At 44.5% G+C, this 20,076-nt stretch overlaps 1 protein-coding gene and 1 non-coding gene across 3 annotated transcripts in view; both read left to right on the top strand.

Annotated features, from left to right (window-relative positions):
* Positions 1 to 1,732: 1,732 nt before the first annotated feature.
* Positions 1,733 to 1,839, top strand: LOC119620832 (U6 spliceosomal RNA). Its single transcript, XR_005237399.1, has one exon. It is a non-coding gene; the product is annotated as a U6 spliceosomal RNA (small nuclear RNA).
* A 5,511-nt stretch (positions 1,840 to 7,350) lies between these two features.
* The window catches only part of MYO10 (myosin X), a 272,370-nt gene continuing 259,644 nt past the window's right edge, over positions 7,351 to 20,076 (top strand). For both annotated transcript variants that reach the window (XM_007961248.3, XM_037988722.2), the window contains exon 1: positions 7,351 to 7,863. In XM_007961248.3, the coding sequence (XP_007959439.3) occupies positions 7,843 to 7,863 (21 nt within the window). In that variant the 5' untranslated portion in view covers positions 7,351 to 7,842. The remainder of the gene's footprint in view (positions 7,864 to 20,076) is intronic.

The raw sequence follows: 20,076 nt of genomic DNA on the forward strand, positions 1-20,076 counted from the left end.
AGGGATGAGCCACTGTGCCTGGCCTGTGGCTGGGACTTCTTACAGCTTGAGTTATAGATTTGAGGATCATTTATGAAGATATGGCAGGTGAAGTACAGAAAATTAATAGTGAGAACCTAAGAATGGGGGGGGAAGAACACGTGCTCGGGATCCATCATACTTCGGAGAGAGAAGGAGAAGAGGAGCCTGCAAGGGGGAGAAAGTGGTCAAAGAGATGGGAGAGCCAAACAAATGGAAGGTCACAAAAGCTAAAAAGAACCAGCTTCATGATTTGTGGCACCCTGTGCAAAATGAAAAGGCAGAGCCCTTTGTTCAACAACTATTAAGAATATTGGCTGGGCATAGTGGCTCATGCCTGTAATCCCAGCACTTTGGGAGTCTGAGGCAGGGGATCACCTGAGGTTAGGAGTTGGAGACCAGCCTGGGCAACGTGGCGCAAACCCATCTCTACTAAAAATACAAAAAATTAGCCTGGCGTGGTGGCGGGCGCCTGTAATCCCAGCTACTCGGGAGGGTGAGGCAGGAGAACTGCTTGAACTGGGGAGGTGGAGGTTGCAGTGAGCCGAGATTGCGCACCCTTGCACTTCAGCCTGGGCAACAAGAGTAAAATTCTGTCTGGGGGGGGAAAAAAAAAAAAACAGGCTGGGCGCAGCGGCTCACACCTGTAATCCCAGCACTTTGGGAGGCCGAGGCGGGCGGATCACAAGGTCAGGAGATCGAGATCATCCTGGCTAACACGGCGAGACCCCGACTCTACTAACTCTACTAACAATAGAAAAAATTAGCCGGACATGATGGCGGGCGCCCGTAGTCCCAGCTACTCAGGAGGCCGAGGCAGGAGAATGGCGTGAACCCGGGAGGCGGAGCTTGCAGTGAGCCAAGACTGTGCCACTGCACTCCAGCCTGGGCCACAGAACCAAACTCCGTCTCAAAAAAAAAAAAAAAAAAAAAAAAAAAAAATGCCAGGCGCGGTGACGCAAGCCTGTAATCTCAGCACTTTGGGAGGATGAGGTGGGCAGCTCATGAGGTCAGGAGATCGAGACAATCCTTATTAACAAAAACCCCATCTCTATTAAAAATACAAAAAATTAGCCGGGCGTCGTGGCATGTGCCTGTAGTCCCAGCTACTCGGGAGACTGAGGCAGGAGAGTCACTTGAACCCAGGAGGCGAAGGGTGCAATGAGCCAAGATCACACCATTGCACTCTAGCCTGGGCGACAGAGCAAGGCTCCGTCTCAAAACAAAACAAAACAAAACAAAACAAAAAATATATATATATATTAGGCTGGGTATGGTGGCTCATGCCTGTAATCCCAGCACTTTGGGAGGCCGAGGCGAGTGGATCACTTGAGGTCAGGAGTTTGAGAGCAGCCCGGCCAACATGGTAAAACCTCATCTCTAGTAAAAATACAGAAATTAGCTGGGCATAGTGGCACGTGCCTGTAATCCTAGCTACTTGGGAGGCTGAGGCATAAGAATCGCTTGAACCCAGGGGGCGGAGGTGGTTGCAGTAAGCGGAGATCATGCCACTGCATTCCTGCCTGGGTGACAGAGTGAGACTCAGTCTCATTTAAAAAAAAAAAAAAAATTAATGGCCATTGCAGTGGCTCCACACCTGTAATCCCAGTGTTTTGGGAGGCCAAGGTGGGAGGATCTCTTGAGGCCAGGAGTTCAAGGTTGCAGTCAGCTATGATTGTGCCACTGTACCCTCTGTCTCTAAAATAATTCTTTTGCGCTCACTTTGGCAGCATATATACTAAAATTAAAGCAAGACAGAGAAGATGAGCATGGCCCCTGCTCAAGGATGACACACAAATTCATGAAGTGTTTTATCTTTTTAAATAATGTAAATATACATATTGAAAACTTTTCAGGCCAGTCACGGTGACTCACACCTGTAATCCCGGCACTTTGGGAGGCCGAGGCAGATGGATCACCCGAGGTCAGGAATTTGAGATCAGCCTGGCTAACATGGTGAAACCCTGTCTCTACTAAAAATACAAATAATTAACTGGGCGTGGTGGCAGGCGCCTGTAGTTCCAGCTACTCAGGAGTCTGAGGCAGGAGAATCACTTGAACCCAGGAGGCAGAGGCTGCAGTGAGTGGAGATCATGCCATTGCACTCCAGCTTGGGCGACAGGAGTGAAACTTGGTTTCAAGAAAATAAAATAAAATAATGTATTTATTTATTTATTTATTTTTGAGACTGAGTCTCGCTCTGTCACCCAGGCTAGAGTGCAGTGGCGCAAACTTGGCTCACTGCAAGCTCCGCCTTCAGGGTTCACGCCATTCTCCTGCCTTAGCGTCTCTAGTAGCTGGGACTACAGGCACCCAGCTAATTTTTTGTATTTTTAGTAGAGATGGGGTTTAATTGTGTTAGTCAGGATGGTCTCGATTTTCTTACCTTGTGATCCGCCCACCTCGGCCTCCCAAAGTGCTGGGATTATAGGCATGAGCCACCATGCCTGGCAATTATTTTCATTTTTAATTATTATCAGTACATAATGCATATATTTAGGGGGTACATGTAATGTGTGGATACAGGCATACAATATGTAATAATTGCGTTATTTGTAATTGTGATCAGGGTATTCATCGCCTCAAGGATTTATTTTTTCTTTGTGTTATGGACATTGTAATTCCACCCTTTCAGTTATTTAAAAATATGCAATAAATTATTGTTGCTATAGTCACCCTGTTGTGCTATCAAATACTAGTTCTTCATTCATCCTATTAAGAAAAAGTTATATTTGCTGTCATCTGATGCCTAACAAAAAAATAAGTAAATAAATACATAAAATAATTTGAAGATAGGAACAACAGAATATTAAACCATGCCTGAGGAGCTTAGGGCTCTATGCAGTTAACTATATGGGTTGCACACCTATGAAGCTTGCCCTGAAGCTAAGAAGTTAGAGAATTTTTAAAGAGGGGATGTCAAGGAGAGTGAAATTGGAGAACAGGCTGTTGAATTTGATGATCTGAGGTTACAGTGACTTTCAAGAGAGTGGGGTGGGGGACAAAAATCAGATCATGAGGGGTTTAAGGGTTGATTGCTTGGAGGATGAAGTACAGCAGTGAAAAGTTGGGCATTTGAAGAGAGATGGTCCAGTAGTTCAGAGAGCAATTGGGTAAACGAGCAGCTGTTTTCAAACAGAGCCCACACAATCATGTTTATTGGCTTGGACACTGACCGGGAAAGGCTGAAGATGCAAGCAAGAGGAATAAGGGAGGACACAAGGTTTGGAAGTGGCAAACATGTTGCGATTAACAATAATGGTAGAGAGATGATAAACTTTACAGTCAGTCTCTGAACCACCCTGGAGTAATGGAAGAGAGAGGGTCATAAAGGCACAAAAACATTGAGAGAGAAAGCGAGATATCAAACATAGCTCCAAGTGGGCTTAATCATTCGGGAGCTTTTCAGGGTTTCAGGGATTTTTGTACTTTTTATTTATTATACGCAACAGGACCAGCCCCAAACATGAAAACTGATTAATTTGTGAAACTAACACTCCATGATTTTTGTAGGATAACACCTGTAGGACGCATTCTTGCTGTAGTTTGAAGTGATGGGGATTTAGTTAGAATTAACTGTCCATCACAGGCTCTCTGATGAGGTGAATGACATCCTGGCCCTAGCTCAGCTTGTAGAGAAATACGACTGCTGGCAGAAATGAGTTCTTCCGGTGTCTTATCCCCATTTCAGTTCTATGTTTATTCTTCTGTTCTTAATTCTATTACAATGTGAAACATTTCAGGTATTTTCTCCAAAATGTGTTCTGTTGAAACCACCTACAGTTGTTTTCAGTTTCAGCAGGAAAAAAAAAATTCTCTTGAGGATTTCTGAATTCTAAGTTATGAGAAATAAAAGAAGCACTTGTGTAAAAATTTAAAGCACATTAAAAAAAATTCCCTTTTGTTTGTCCGAGAAGACAAAAACATTTGATGTTTTAAACATCCAAGAGGGTGAGCCCAAAGCATGGACTGCCGTTTAGTTAAGCATGAAAGGACTTTAGAATTGTCAGTTATTAACTTCTAATTTGTGTGAAAGAAACTTTGAGAACTTTCCCTTTCTGAAACTAGTAATTAAGCCATTATCCTAACAGGCACAATTAAGGGGTGAGTATTTAATAATAATTAAAAAAAAAGATAATGGAAAAGACTCTACACCCCAAGACACATCAAGACAAGGAATGGCAGCAGCAGCAACAACAAAAGGAACTCAATTTGAATTCACAAAGTAAATTAGACAACCCGTTTCAACTAAAAACAAACTGTTGGTGGAGAACAAAAACAGAAGATTGTTACTACTTAACTCACAAATATACATATGCAACTCTCCCTTTCAGGGGGGAAATGATCCAGTCAGTATTAAAATTTTGTTGAATGTGGATTAATGTATGCCACTAAATAAGATAATTTAACTTGAGCTTTTGGGGTGTTTTATTTTGAAAATGTCATACTCTGTCAGTCTGGAAGACAGGTAGGACAGAGTTGAGACGGACCTTTGCCTCACGGAAACGCACTCATCCTCCTATTATTACCATGCTTGTGCCTCTGTCACTTCTCAGAGGGCAGGGTTTAATCGTTTTAGCCTAAACTGCTTTGTCCAGTGGTTAGCACAACTCTCTCAGAGGAAGCACTTAAATTTTTAAGAAATGGTAACAAGAGTGGATATTCTTAGAAATCTATTGATTTAAAACGCTTCCCAGTCTCTGTCCAATCCTGTCAAAGCCCTTATAAATTTAACATGCTGCTTTTTAACAACTGATTCAACCCGAATACTTGAGGGTTAGATATCTTATTTAGAACAGGCATTTTGCTGTTCAGCAAGTAAGAGTCTTGCTGCCACAGCTTATCTTACTCCTTTTTGAGAATATGGGGATATGCAGAAAAGCTGATGAATTCTGATAACCTAAAGTGGCGATTTGCAAACTCTGAACTGGTTATCTGGGTGCAAATTCTTTCAATATAATCCACAGGTAAAGAAATAAAAAATGCAAATTCTCAGGTAATCAATTTGCCACAGAGATTAGGAGTCAGTTTTTTTTTTTTCTTTTTAGTAACTGATAAGGTGATCTAGGGGTCAACATTTATAAAACATTGATATAAGTTTTTTTTAAAAAAACTTTTTTTACCCTGTTAACTTATGATGTAAGCTTTTTTTGAAGAAATAAAATGATTCAGTAAAATCTAAACTTTACATATTGGATCTGGCTCACGATTCTTTGTGAGTCAAATTGGGGGCCAATTATTAACAATATCTTCTTAATTGTCAGGAAAATCACTTTTAAAAAATTAGTAGACTTTAAAAAAACAGTTTTAGGCTTACATAAAAATTGGCAAAAAGTACAGAGTGTGTTCATAGACTCCTAGCCCCTCACCCTCACTTGTCCCTATTATTAACATGTTGCATTAGTGTGGTACATTTGCTATAACTGACGAGCCGATATGGAAAGTGACTCCTGAAATGACATGGCAAGGTTGCCTAACGTATCAGTGGCTGGGCTGATGCTGGGAACAAAGTCACACCCACACTCTCACTTCAACAATCTCCCTGGTAATTTCTCTGGCAGAGATGTTGTGTGCAGATTAATACCATAATGACTGTAATTGTTCTGCTCCAGTATCTGAACACCAGTGGTTGCAGGACCTATTTGACTAAGCACTTTGATTGGTGCCTGGGATTGTTGGTATTTCTCCTGACTCCATCTTCACTTTCCTTGTCACCTTGGACACAAGCTTTAATGGCTCAGAGCCTGAAGCGTGTAAACCTGTGAAACAGAACAACATTGCACAATATTAACTAATTTACACCTTGACTCTATCTAAAGGGAAGTGAGGTGGGAGCAATGATATTGACAGTGAAGAACTGGACTGGCATAAGTTACAAACATGCTTCACTTTCCCCATAAGGATTACAGAAGGATGTTTCATTCATTCATTCATTCATTCATTCATTCATTCATTCATGCTGTAAGACAGCCTGGGGATACTCATTTTAAAGCACAGTCCTTCCCGCAAGGAGCCACTATTCTCCCAACTGTGTATAAGAAGGACACCAAGAGAAAGACCCTTATAACATTATATAGGTTCCCCAACTGTCTTAGGAATGAATCCTAGAGTGGGCATCTAGCCCAGTGCTTAGGGGGAGCTTGGGTGGGGTGAGTGGAGTAGCATCTTTGGGAAGGGTTCCTTCCCCTGGAAGATGTGACTTTGTGAGCTGAGTTTTAAAGGTTGAGTAGCAGTTGGCAAATTCCCTGGAGAGAGCATCTCAACTCTTTTGTAGTGAAGAACCAGCCATTTTTGTTCCCAGTCCGCCAGGTACCAATACACTGTGGCGCCAGGTGTGACTCACCACGTGAGTCTGACAACACCCAAACTGGTTTATACTCGGTTCAAAGAGTCCACTGATCATGTGCTTGGATGTCGTGGTATTATTACATTGCTACAAAAGTTTACTCTTAATTTCTCTACTTGTTACAGACAAGCCTTCGTTCAGCACAGGACCAGATAGCATCTGATGGGCACCTGGAAGCCTGTTAGAAAAGCAGATTGTTCCAGCCTGCGTTCTAACAAGGTCCCCAGGTGACCCTCGCACAGCATAAAGTTAAAAGAACTGCCCTAGAGGAAACGGGACTCAGTACCAGGTGGATTTGATCATTCATCCATCTCAGTGCCATCTGCCATCTCTGCTTCCTTGAGGTTTAAGAAAAGGGTCACATTTTTAAAGGTGATATTGGCCACGTCCCCTTCCAGTTTCAAAACTGCATTTCCCCGCTGTTAGGCAAACGTCTTATGCAAACCCGACTGCAGGAGAGAAACTCAACACGGGAATGCAACTTCCAGAAATTCTGATTAGCCTCCGTCTTCCGCTTTGATCTGGCCCCGCAGCCCGGGCAGCTCCGCTGACCGCGCTTCCTTCCCCGAGATCGCTCGTCTGCCGGGCTGCATTAATGAAATCCGTGTTGAGCCGGTTCCAGGGTCTGCTAAACATCAAAGGCACAAAAGAAGGCCCTAGTTCCTTCTCCCCCTCCCCTCTAAGTGATTATTTAGTCTCTCTCTGCAGAGGGAAGAGTCAAATCCCCCGCCCACGCCGAGATGGGGAGACCTGGAGAAACGCGCGGCCCCCTCCGGAGTCCGCTACAGAGCCTGCGGCTGCTTGGGGCGCAGAGTGGGCGGGGCCTGGGTGGTAATGGGGCGGGGCCAGACGGTGTGGAGGCGCGGGCGGGGTTGGCGGAGGGCCAAGCTCCTGGGGCGGGGCCGGGTGCGGGAGGGCGGGGCCGGGTGCGGGAGGGCGGGGCCGGGTGCGGGAGGGCGGGGCCGGGTGCGGGAGGGCGGGGCGAGGTCGCCGGGCTGCAGTCCCGCGGGCGAGAGCTGGCTGAGCCGCGGCGCGGGACTGCTCACCTCCGGAGCGCTCGCGCGGGGATCGCGTCTCCGGCTCACTGCGGCCCGCTGTCCTCTTGCCCGCCTCGAGGGTCCCCGGCCGGAGCGCAGAGGGAGGGGGCCGCGCTCGCCAGCACCCCGCCGCCCTCCCCCGCTTGGGGAAAGAATGTGCCACCAGCTGTTCTCCGCTCGCGAGCGCTGCGCCCAGTAGTGAGGAACTTGGAGGAAGAAGAGACAAAGGCTGCCGTCGGGACAGGCGAGTTAGAGACTTGGGTTTGGGCGAACAAAAGGTGAGAAGGACAAATAGGGACGGGGCAATGGCAGCGGGGGAGCCCCGCGGGCGCGCGTTCCCAGGAGTGGCGCCGTGACACGCATGGTTTCCCCGGACCCGCGGCGGCGCTGACTTCCGCGAGCCGGAGCGGCACTCGGTAAATCCGGGACTGCGCTGGAACAATGGATAACTTCTTCACCGAGGTGAGTGCGCTCCCAGTCCGACCTGGCCTCCGGAGCCCAGGGAAGGAGGCGACTGCCCACCACGCCGCGCGCCCTGGGTACTTTTCCCTGAGCCCGGGAGGGCGCAACTTTCTGGGAGTCTCCTGAAAACACCCCCCGTCCCCCCCGCGGAGTCTCTGATGAGTAAGCCGAGGCAGGTTTTGTTTCGTCCTGTCCCGCGCTCGCACTTTGCTCCGGGAGGTAGCGAAGGTGCGTTTCCGTTGGCGTGGGTGGCTGGCTCTCGGGGCGCCCCGGGACACCCCGCGCCAGGTGAGGCGCGCGCGCCAGGGCCCGGGCGGGGCGATCCGCCCGCTCGACTGCCCGGGTGCAGGAAGCCCAATAAAATGTTCAGCGGGGACCTGCCTTTCTCCAAGAAAGGTCTGGTCTGGTATTTCCTTTGCAAAACGTGCGGGCTTCCTGTGCAGGGGTTCAAACACTTCCAGAGGAGACGGCTTAATGAAGTGTGAGAAGGAGAGGCAAGGGTTTAATCAGTCACTGTTTTCCTTGCCTGCCGAACCTTGGAGACTTAAGTTCTTTGCTCGCCGAGAAGTGCTCTTTTAAGGCTTGGGACAATTCCAGACCCTGGGATCAAAAGATCATATATTTGTGTGGAGTGTCCATCCAGATTTTGAATTCGAATGTAAAGAAAATTCGTTTAGGGCTAACAATGGCTATTTTAATAGATGAAACGGATGCCCTCTTTAGGGTCGTTGAGTGTGGGACACTGAAACTTAACTTTAGAGCCCTGTGTGCCCCCTCTCGGATCGAGAGTTACTGTGGTTTCTTGGCTCCCTTTCCTTTCTTGGTTGTGTTTATTTAATAAATTCTGTTTAAGTTTGAGGTTTGAAGTGGCTCAAAGTAAACTTAATTGAGTTGAGAGAGTCTGATGTGATTTTCGTTGAAAGCCAGGGCATGTTTTTTGAGTGCAGAACCGCCTTGGAGTCTTCCAGCAAATCAGATTGATGAGGGCTTGCCTCTGTGTTAGCCGACTTGGTTTATCTGATTTAATTGGATATAGTATTTCAAGTCATTCTGCTTTCTGCATGCTCACTGACTATTCTCAGACAGCTATTCATACTGGCCAAAGTGATAAATGCATTCTTGTTTAGTAGTCATATCTTGTTTTTAAAAGTGGTATTTTAGATGTGATACCCACATTCATTGTGGAAGGAAGACTAGAAAGGAATTATCTATCAATACATGTTTTTCCTCTTTTTAAGAAAGTGAAATATATATAATTATGAGACGCTAGCATTTTCTAGTCCATAGACCTTTGTTTTTATGCTTGTGAAAAGGCACCAGAACTTTCTGTAAGAGTTGCACGTTGTCCAGTGGTAAAGGACCCTCGGGCTGCAGTGAGTTCCGGTGTTTTAATTGCTTGCATCTGTAAGAAAACGGAGGCCCTGCCCCTAGGGCAATGATTCTTAACTTTGTTGTTTTTGTTTTTGTGTCCTCTGTCCCTTAGAAAATCTGATGAAAATATAGAAATTTGTATTCAGTTTGCAGGGATCGCAGTCCTGCAGTCTGTCTGAGCACCACGGGGGTCCGTGACTCCCCTTGGGGAGAACTCTGCCCCCTAGTGCAAGTGGGGGAAACATCAGGATAACGCGCTACAGCGTCCTGATCTCGTGTTACCCGGGTGAGACTTTGACTTTTCAAAGTACTGTCTTCGTCTTGCACTGGATACCTTAGTTCAGTGTAAAGGCGCCTGGTTGTTGGATTTTATTTCTGTGATCAATATCATTTTGCAGTTGGCCATTATCGATCTTCTACTCTCTCCTCTTCATTTTGTAGACAGAATCTTAACCCAAAGCTATGAGTAAGTCCCTTGCCCAGCTTTGAAGAGCTCGTTCACGAATCCAGAGCCTTTTTCCTTGGCTGCTTGTGACTTTGGTATTTCTGGGAAATTTTCGCTTATTTAAGGTTATACTTTCAATCTTGTGATGTATGTGTGTTACAATATTAATTTCTAATCAGCTGTGAAAGTTCCACCCTTAAACCTGATCACTTTGAGTGAGAAGGAAGCAGGGCCGGTCAGAGAGGCTAAATAGTGAGATATTAATTGTAGACACACTCCTAACATAGATGCCAGCTCCCCTTTTTGTCTCTCATGTCTTGTAACACAGCATCCTTTTGTTACATTGTCCAGTGAAGAAAATGCTGTAATGTCCTGTTAGAATAGAAACAGTGAGTGTGGAAGTGATATATTCCCAAGGACAGCTAAATTGGCCTCCTTATCACTAAGTAGAATCCTGTTCTCTGCTTAACTTTTCCTATTGTGGCTTAGGGGTAAATGACTTGTTGCTTGTTGGACAACAGTTTAAAGCCAGTGCTAACAATTGGGGGGAAAAGTACTGAATGAGATGTTGTATATTTAGCTTTGCGTATGAATAGCCAAATAATAAGGAAATGGGAGCTGCCTGTGATTCGCAGCTGCTATTTCTAGCTAGACCAGGGTTTCTCAAACCTGGTACCATTGCTGAGTAATTCTTTGTTGTTGGAGGCTGTCCTGTGTGTTGTAGGAGGTTAAACGCATCCCTAGACTCTACTCACCAATTGTTAACCCTATCCCCTAAGTTGTGACAACCCGAAAGGTCTGCAGACATTGCTGAATGACAGGGGAGCAAAATCACTCCCAATTGAGATCCACTGAGCTAGACCTGTGAAGCAGTTACCAGGCAGTATTAATTCCTATTTGTGTTCCTGGCACAGCCGTGTCTGCACTTGCCTGTTTTAAATAGGATTTGGCTGGGTGTGGTGGCTCATGCCTGTAATCCCAGCACTTTGGGAGGCCAAGGCAGGAGGATTGCTTGAGCCCAGGAGTTCAAGACCAGCTGGGGCAACATGGTGAAATCTCATCTCTGCAAAACTTAGCTGGGTGTGGTGGTGCATACCTGTAGTTCCAGCCAGTCTGGAGGCTGAGGTGAGCCTAGGAGGTCCAGGCTGCGGTGAGCCATGATTGTGCCACTGCACTCCAGAGTAACAAACCGTGTCTCACAAAATAGACTCTTACTGCCTGCTAGATTGATTGATTGATTAGATAGATAGATAGATAGATAGATAGATAGATAGATCCTACTGCCCGCCGGATGGATGGATGGATAGATAGATAGATAGATAGATAGATAGATAGATAGATAGATTAGATAGATAGATCGATCCTACTGCCCGCCAGGGGGAAGCTTGCAAAGCTTGTGCCTGTCAGCTGACAGCTGCTGACTTCAAAATGTTCTCCAGGATTAGAGAAACTGAGCATGCCACATTCCTCAGTTTGTTTCTTCATGGCCTTCATCAGAATTTTATGGCTTGTGTGTATGCTTTGGGGAAGCTTGGTTTTTTCAGCATTTCTAAGTAAGTTGTTAAATTTACTTCAACCAGAAACTAAGTTTAGATGTGTCTGTAACCAGAAGCAATAATAATAAAAAAGCAAACAGAAGAGGGTCAACCAGCAAAGTGGCAAGGCTACTGTGCAAACTTATGTTGATGTGCTGAAGTGGACACTGTTTTCATGTCCTCAGGGCCAAGTACAGTGCCTGCAATATAGTAGGGGCCAGCAAGTACAAAATGAACTTGACCTTTCTGTTTCCCTGTTAGACAGAGGTGGGGTGTGTCTGTTCATATTAGTGAGACTAATCAAACACTTTGATTTTCAGAATAAATATGTAAAATGTACATAAGTAAGATACAAATACAAATACAGAAAGCAGGTACTAATGTTTAATGGATAAGTTAGAAATTGTTAGTGGAAAATATTCCAGACGTACTTACTTCTTACAGTCTGGTTCACTCTGGATTAGAACAAACATCATTCTAAAGATGTTAAGTGGAAACACCAACCTCTTCTACTTGGGAAGGGACTGTGGTTGTGGTTGGTTATCTGGAGTTGTTCAAATAGCTTTTTAAGTGAGTAGAGTTCCCAAGCCTGTTTTCTCCCCATTTGGTAGTGTATTTTTTTTTTTTTTGTTTGTAATCTACTGACATCTTTTCTTGTTAGAGAAAAATACAGATATTGGTATTTTTGGCAGCTTTCTCTCCTCACCCTCGATCATCTCTCCATGTGTAAAGGGGAACTGCTGAGGACTTCTTGTGTCACCAGTTCCTGAAGGCAACCCCTTTGATGACTATAAAATCATAATCAGGAAATTAGCTGGGTCCCTTTCCCTTTTCTCAAAATGGAAATATAGTGTGTTGCCTTTTCTCTGTAGTTTGAAAAGATTTCTATTGTCAAGTACTCATTTTTTTGGGCGCCTGCCATGTTGGGGACAGCAAAGCCGGGGGAGCAGCTGCAGCGGGACAGTTGTTGCAGCAGGAGCAGTGAGCTGTCTGGCCCGGGCGGGCAGGGTAGGACTGCTTCCTCAGTCCATATCCTATGGCCAGCTGTTCCTGCAAAATCAGCCACAAACCAGGAACAAGCTGGCATGGGCAGGTCCTTCACTGTTTAACCAGAGTGGTGGAGGGAGAGAGCAGTGTTTGCTTTTCCAGTTTAGCTGGCTTTAAGTGTACTCACCTTCAAAGATGTCAACCTTGAACAAGTGCTCTCCTGCTGTTGCAATTGGTAGGACATGGAGTATCTCATTATTATTACTATTATTATTATTATTGTTTTGAGACGGAATTTTGCTCTTGTTGCCCAGGCTGGAGTGCAATGGAGCGATCTCTGCTCACCGCAACCTCTGCCTCCTGGGGTCAAGTGATTCTCCTGCCTGAGCCTCCCCAGTAGCTGGGATTGCTGGGATTACAGGCATGCGCCACCACGCCTGGCTAATTTTGTATTTTTAGTAGAGATGGGGTTTCTCCCTGTTGGTCAGGCTGGTCTCGAACTCCCGACCTCAGGTGATCTGTCCACCATGGCTTCCCAAAGTGCTGGGATTACAGGCGTGAGCCACCACGCCCAGCCGGAGTACCTTATTATTAATGAATTTCAACAGTTTGGATTTAGAGTAACTGATAGGTAACATTTTCATGTCACTAGCTTGCAGGGGACGTTCAAGAATGAGCCTCCGGCGAAGTCTGGATTAAGCATTTCCCCTTGCCTAACTGCCCCAGGCTGAGTGCAAAGTGCCCTATTTTAGCAGCAGCGCTTGGCTCCCTCCGATGGGATCTCAGCCAGATGCTCTAAATCCTGGACTTGAGCTCTCTGGTCTGTAAATGGCCATAATAGTTGCATGGTTATCATCCAAATTTGAGAGAAGACTTAACAGAGCACTTGGCACATAGTAGGTGAGTAATAACAAAGCCTTGGTCATAGTAACCGTATTTTGAAATGAAGAACAAGTGGCCCTTGGTGAATGAAATGTCAGTACTCCTGGTGCACGGAAATCTCGACCTTAGAGCTTTTGTTCTGAAGTAGCTTCCTGTGGCGTGTTGCATTTATTTGTTTTCTCTTTTTCAGCCTGTACATTTCTGGCAGATTTTGTATTTCCAGAATTCTGTCTAAAGCATGTTCCTGTTGCTTATAAAATTAAGTCCACATTCCTCAGTCTGGTTTTCAAGGCTTTCTGATCTTGTAGCTCTCTATTCTTTTCTCCCACGTGATTCTACACCAGAGGATCTATTACCCAGTTCCACTATATTCTTTGTGCGGGCAGGCCTCTCTGCCTATCGGATGTCCCACCTGTCTGGCTCCTTGTTGAAACCGTCTCTAACAGGTCTAGTTCATGGTGACCTCTATTCTCCTTCCTCTGAACCTGGCTCTCTTTCTGTCTTGGTCTTGTTAGGAGGGATTTACTGCTGTTAGCTAGAGACTTTACATCCTTTACAAACCCTCTCCCCTTTTCAAATGAGTAAACAGCCTTGAGAGGTTAAATATCTTATTTGTAAGTAAGTTTCATCACTTCCTTGGCATTGAAAGGTCCTCATGGTTGAGATTCAATCCTTGCGTGATGGTTATTTTCAGATTATTTTATGGCGGGAAGGCGAGATGCTTCTAACTTTTTTCCTTGATTATGAAGCATTTTACAGTTCTTTGAAGACAATAATAAATGTGACTGGTGTTTCTTGATTACAGTCAGCCTCGTGCTCAGTATCTGTGGGTTCTGCATCTCTGGATTCAACCAACCTCTGATGGAAAATATTAAAGAAAAATATTGCATCTGTACTGAACACGTAGACTTTTCCCCATGGATTGTGGTATCTGGGGAAGGTCTTGGAACCAATTCTCTACAGATATATAGGGACGACTGTACTTACTATGTGCCAGGCACGTTGCTGGCACTTCACATTTAGTAACACATTTAATCCCTTGAACAAGCCTATGGGAAAGGCTCTATAATTATACCCGCTCCATAGATGAAGAAAGTGCGGCACAGAGAGGTTAACTGACTCAGTGTCACACAGCTAGAAAATGATAGCCAGGATTTGAACCCAGACAGGCTGTGTCCAGAGCCACAGAGAGTTCTTCACTGCCACGCTTTTCTGTCATACTGATGTCCTTTGCCTTAAACCTGCATCATCGTTCTCTAGGCTTTCTGATGAAATGCCCTGAAAGTGGGCAGTTAGTAAATGATTTTCAAGTGGAAAACTGCATAAGAGTTTGGGAAAGCAAGTCGTCCATGCCCTAGAAATGTTGAAAACTCCTTCGGAAAATGTTCGTCAGCTTTTAAATATGCCACTGATTTTTATTTGGTTTGCTTTTTACTTAGGAGAGCCAAGTGACTTCTGTTTCCTTGTAAAATACGTGTGTGTGTGTGTGTGTGTGTGTGTGTGGTTGTTTTTTTGAGATGGAGTCTCACTCTGTTGCCCAGGCTGGAGTGCAGTGGCGCGATCTCGGCTCACTGCAACCTCCACCTCCCAGGTTCAAGTGATTCTCCTGCCTCAGCCTCCCAAGCAGCTGGGACTACAGGTGTCCGCCACCATGCCTGGCTAACTTTTTGTATTTTTAGTAGAGATGGGATTTCACCTTGTTGGCCAGGATGGTCTCTATTTCCTGACCTTGTGATCCGCCCGCCTCAGCCTCCCAAAGTGCTGGGATTACAGGCGTGAGCCATCATGCCCGACCCATAAAGTGTGGTTTTAAAGTGTGGTTTCTAAAACTGGTTGTCCAAACCTCATGAGGATGGTAGGAAGGTTTACATGCTAAAGCACTTAGGGCCGTGTGCTCATTCCTGTAATCCCAGCACTTTGGGAGGCCAAGGCAGGTGGATCACCTGAGGTCAGGAGTTCAAGACCAGCCTGGCCAACGTAGTGAAACCCTGTCTCTAATAAAATACAAAAATTAGCTGGGCGGGATGACACGGGCCTGTAATCGCAACTACTGGGAAGGCTGAGGCAGGAGAATCACTTGAACCCGGGAGGCGGAGATTTTCAGTGAGCCGAGATCGCACCACAGCCCTCTAGCCTGGGCGGCAGAGCAAGACTGTCTCAAACAAAAACAAAAACAAAACAAAAAACAATATAAAAAATATTAAAACAAAATAAAGCTCTTAGAAAACAAGATGATTTGAGAGGTGTTTATTTTTTATTTTATTTTATGTTATGTTATTTTATTTTTTTTTATTTTTTGAGACAGAGTCTCACTCTGTCGTCCAGGCTGGAGTGCAGTGGCGCAATCTTGGCTCACTGCAAGCTCCGTCTCCCGGGTTCACACCGTTCTCCTGCCTCAGCCTCCCAAGTAGCTGGGACTACAGGCGCCCGCCACAATGCCCAGCTATGTCTCCCTCTTATATAAGGATACTTGTGATTACATTCAAGGCCCACCCAGATAATTCAGGATAATTTAGAAAATACCACGAGCAGGCCGGGCACAGTGGCTCACACCTGTAATCCTAGCACTTTGGGAGGCCTAAGCAGGTGGATCACGAGGTCAGGAGATCGAGACTATGCTGGCTAACACGATGAAACCCCATCTCTACTAAAAATAAAAAAATTAGCTGGGCATGGTGGCGGACATCTGTAGTCCCAGCTACTCAGGAGGCTGAGGCAAGAGAATGGCGTGAACCCGGGAGGAAGCAGAAGACACAAAGAAGCTCCTATGGTGCGGCTCTTCATGTTTTGTGGTAGACGCATTGAGACTTTTTTTCTATGCCTTCATATGTGTATGTTTCTGATAAAACACACCTGTAACGTTTTTCACTGAAGAGTTGATTGAGAAAAGCTTTAAATATCATTTGTGGGGCAGAGGCAAGAGTACAAATTCAGGCCCCATATCACATATCTAAACATTTAAAAGTTATAAATCATGCTTCCAAACTGGTAAATAAAACGACTTCTACTCTGCCTGGACAAATACATCTGTCATTAGGACAGAATCAACAAACATGTTTCTAGCTATGGATTTTATTGCTGATAGCAAAATATCAAACATGAGTGAATTTAATTACAGTTGCCTGTGTCTGGGTGTGCTGTGGATGTTTCATGAGTAATAAAGACGTATACTCCATAGTATATTTTCATAAATCTATTTTTCTTGTCCATATTTTAGTGAACTTACTAGTTATGTGGTTATAGTCAAGATTTTCACAATAGTTTGTTTTACGGACAGTAATACTATGGTGGAGAACCTTTCTTTGTGGTTCTTAGATTATTCTTTTTTTTTTGCAGGGACAGAGTCTTGCTGTTTCGCCCAGGCTGGAGTGTAGTGGCGCAATCTTGGCTCACTGCAACCTCCACCTCCTGAGTTCAAGCAATCCTCCTGCCTCAGCCTCCCAAGTAGCTGGGATTACAAGTGTGTGCCACCATGCCTGGCTAATTTTTGTATTTTCAGTAGAGACGGGGTTTCATCATGTTGGCCAGGCTGATCTCAAGCTTGTGACCTCAATTGATCCACTAGCCTTGGCCTCCCGAAGTTCTGGGATTACAGGTGTGAGCCACCCCCCTGGCCAGATTGTTTTTTTCTTAATCTAAGTCTAGAGATGGCCTGCTTTGCTGAGGCAGAACAGTAGTTACTGACCTTATCAACGAAATTCATACAGCAATATTTAGATTAAAAAAAGAATGAGATTGCATATGATAGATTATTGATTTTAAGAAGTACTACAAAGTATTATCCAGATTGAAAATCCATGATCTGAAAATCCAATATTTGAAATGCTCCCAAATTGGAAACTTAAAAAAAAATATTTATTGTTAATTGATACATATTAGATTTATATATTTTCCAGGTACATGTGATCATTTGATACATTCATATAATCACATCAAGGTCATTGGGATATGCATTACCTTAAATTGTTATCTTTATGCTAAGGATATTCAGATTACCCTCTTCTAGGTATTTCAAAATGTACAATCAATTAATGTTAACCATAGCCACTCTATTGAGTGCCGAAATGACACTCAAAGAAAATGCTCTTTGGAGCATTTTGGAGTTTCAATTTTTGGATTAGGGATGCTGAACTGGTATATTGCAAATATTCCAAATTCCGAAACACTTTTGGCACCAAGCCTTCTGGATAAGAGATAACCAAGGATTCTGTATAAGTCATTATTATTGATATTGTGATTTATTACCATTTCTTAGCAGGTATTTCTGAAGTTCTTTATAACTTTTCAATGCTGTGTATGTTATAAAGAAAACTGAGGCCAGGCACGGTGGCTCATGCCTGTAACCTCAGCACTTTGGGATGCCGAGGCAGGTGGATCACTTGTGGTCGGGAGTTCGAGATCAGTCTGGCCAACGAGGTGAAACCTCATCTCTACTAAAAATACAAAAATTAGCCAGATGTGGTAGCATGCATCTGTAATCCCAGCTACTTGGGAAGGCTGAGGCAGGAGAATCACTTGAACCTAGGAGGCAGAGGTTACAGTGAGCAGGGGTTGCACTACTTACTCTTACTTACTCCATCTCAAAAAAAAAAAAAAAAAAAAAAAATGTGTTTTCAGAGAATATATCTTAATGCATATTGGCCAGAAAATGGTCTATATGAAATGTTTGGGAATTAGGTCTATGTGAATCTTTTCCTTCTCAGTCATGCAGATGTTTTATTTTATTCTGATGTTTAAATATTTTCTTGAATTGTTAACTTTTATTGCATGTTTCACATCCAGGTCCTCTCTGATTGAGGAAAAGTTTTCTCTAAAATTATTCAAAACATTTGTTAAGCTAAATGGCCAAATTATTTCTGTTTGGGTTTTGGGAAACTTTTGCTAATATTATTAATAGTAAGTGATGGTTGATACTAAATAACTCCCGCCAATAGAAATTCAAAATTAATATCACTTTCCAAGTATGACCATGATTTGTACTTTATTTGAGGAGTGTCTTCATGTTTCCTTTTTTTTTTTTTTTTTTTTGCCATTTTGATGTGTGGGGGTATCCGGGTTCAAGAGTAGTCTGCCCATTCGTCCTGTGGATATATCATCAATTAAATTATATGAATATTTTGAGTTGTTTCTAGAATAGCACATGAACGCTTTTGTACCTAAGTCGTTGCATGCTTATTTGATTATTTCCCGAGGAGTAAAATTTCCCGGGAGTGGAAATGTTGGATCACAAAGTTTGCAGGTTTTTATTTGGATTATTTGGCAGTGGAAGTTTCATGAGAGGTGTCAGTGCAGCTGGCAGCGGCACAGCTGAGATACCCTGTCATGACGTATTTATGACCCCGGGGATTTTGTAACTCTTTACCAGAAGCTTAAGGAAATACATTGATTAGCGGAGGAAGTTATCTCATGATACTAGATTTTCGTTTCCCTTTTTAGGTCTTCTGTGAACCAGGAGAAGGCCATCTTTTCTGTTAATTGCAAACAAGGCTGTGGATTCACATGCTCCACCCCACCCCCCAGTGTGGTTATTGATGTTCATTTAAGGCCAAAGCACACTCAAGGGACTAGGCTGTACATTGCCTGGGGAGCCAGTGGACACTCATTTGGGGAATTATTTGTATGGATTTTTACTTTATTTTATTTTTTTTTGAGATGGCGTCTCACTCTGTCATCTAGGCTGGAGTGCGGTGGTGCAGTCATGGTTCCCTGCAGCCTTGATCTCTTTGGCTCCAGCGATCCTTCCACCTCAGCCTCCTGAGTAGCAGGGACCACAGGCCTGTGCCACATCGCCTGGCTAATTATTACATTTTTTGTAGAGATGAGGTCTCCCTGTTTTGCTTAGGCTGGTCTCAAACTCCTGAGCTCAAGGGATTCTTCCCCTTTGGCCTCCTAAAGTGCTAGGATTATAAGTGCGAGCCATTGCACTTGGCCAATTTTTCTGATTTTTTTTTTTTTTTTTTTTTTTTTTTTGAGACGGAGTCTCACTCTGTCGCCCAGGCTGGAGTGCAGTGGTGCCATCTCGGCCCACTGCAAGCTCCGCCTCCCGGGTTCACGCTATTCTCCTGCCTCAGCCTCCCAGTTAGCTGGGACTACAGGCGCCCGCCACCGCGCCTGGCTAATTTTTTGTATTTTTTAGTAGAGATGGGATTTCACTGTGTTAGCCAGGATGGTCTCGATCTCCCGACCTCGTGATCCGCCCGCTTCGGCCTCCCAGACTGCTGGGATTACAGGCGTGAGCCACTGCCAATTTTTCTGATTTTTATTTCTTCGCATTGTAGTATCCTTGTGAGTTAACCCTAGGTGGCAACAGTTATGATGTCGTGGTGGTTCACACGTTAGGTGGCCAGGATGTTAGGGAGTGTGTGTGTGTGTGTGTGTGTGTGGGGGTGGGTGTGTGTGTGGGTGTGGGTATGGGTGTGTTTAAGGCTTTTTATTTATTAACTTGGGAAATCTTTCTGGACTTTGAAATAAGAGTTTAGTGCCAGGTGACAGTATAGTGCATCTATGACAATGTATGTACCATTGTCATTTAATACAGGTTTACTTCTGTTTATTTCTACCCATGTTTTGTTCTTCTCATGATGTGACCCAGGGAGATTTAGCAGTTGAAGGCTGAAGAACGAGAACTCTCATTGAAACTGGGCAATTACTATTGCAGAAAAAAACACAAGTTCACCCTCCTCTCCCCTCTCCCCCCCCTCCCCTCTTTTCTTTTTCCTTTTCTTTTTTGATACAGAGTCTTGCTCTATCTCTGAAGCTGGAGTGCAGTGGCACTATCACAGATCACTGCAGCCTCGACCTCCCAGACTCAAGGGATCCTCTTGCCTCAGCCTCCTGAGTAGCTGGGACCACAGGCATGCGCCACCTTGCCCAGCTAATTTTCAAATTTTTTGTAGAGATAAGATCTCACTATGTTGCCCAGGCTGGTCTTGAACTCCTCGACCCAAGCTGTCCTCCCTCCTCAGCCTCCCAGAGTGCTGGGATTACAAGTGT

This window comes from Chlorocebus sabaeus, chromosome 4, assembly GCF_047675955.1.
Source record: "Chlorocebus sabaeus isolate Y175 chromosome 4, mChlSab1.0.hap1, whole genome shotgun sequence".
NCBI classification, from domain to species: domain Eukaryota; kingdom Metazoa; phylum Chordata; class Mammalia; order Primates; family Cercopithecidae; genus Chlorocebus; species Chlorocebus sabaeus.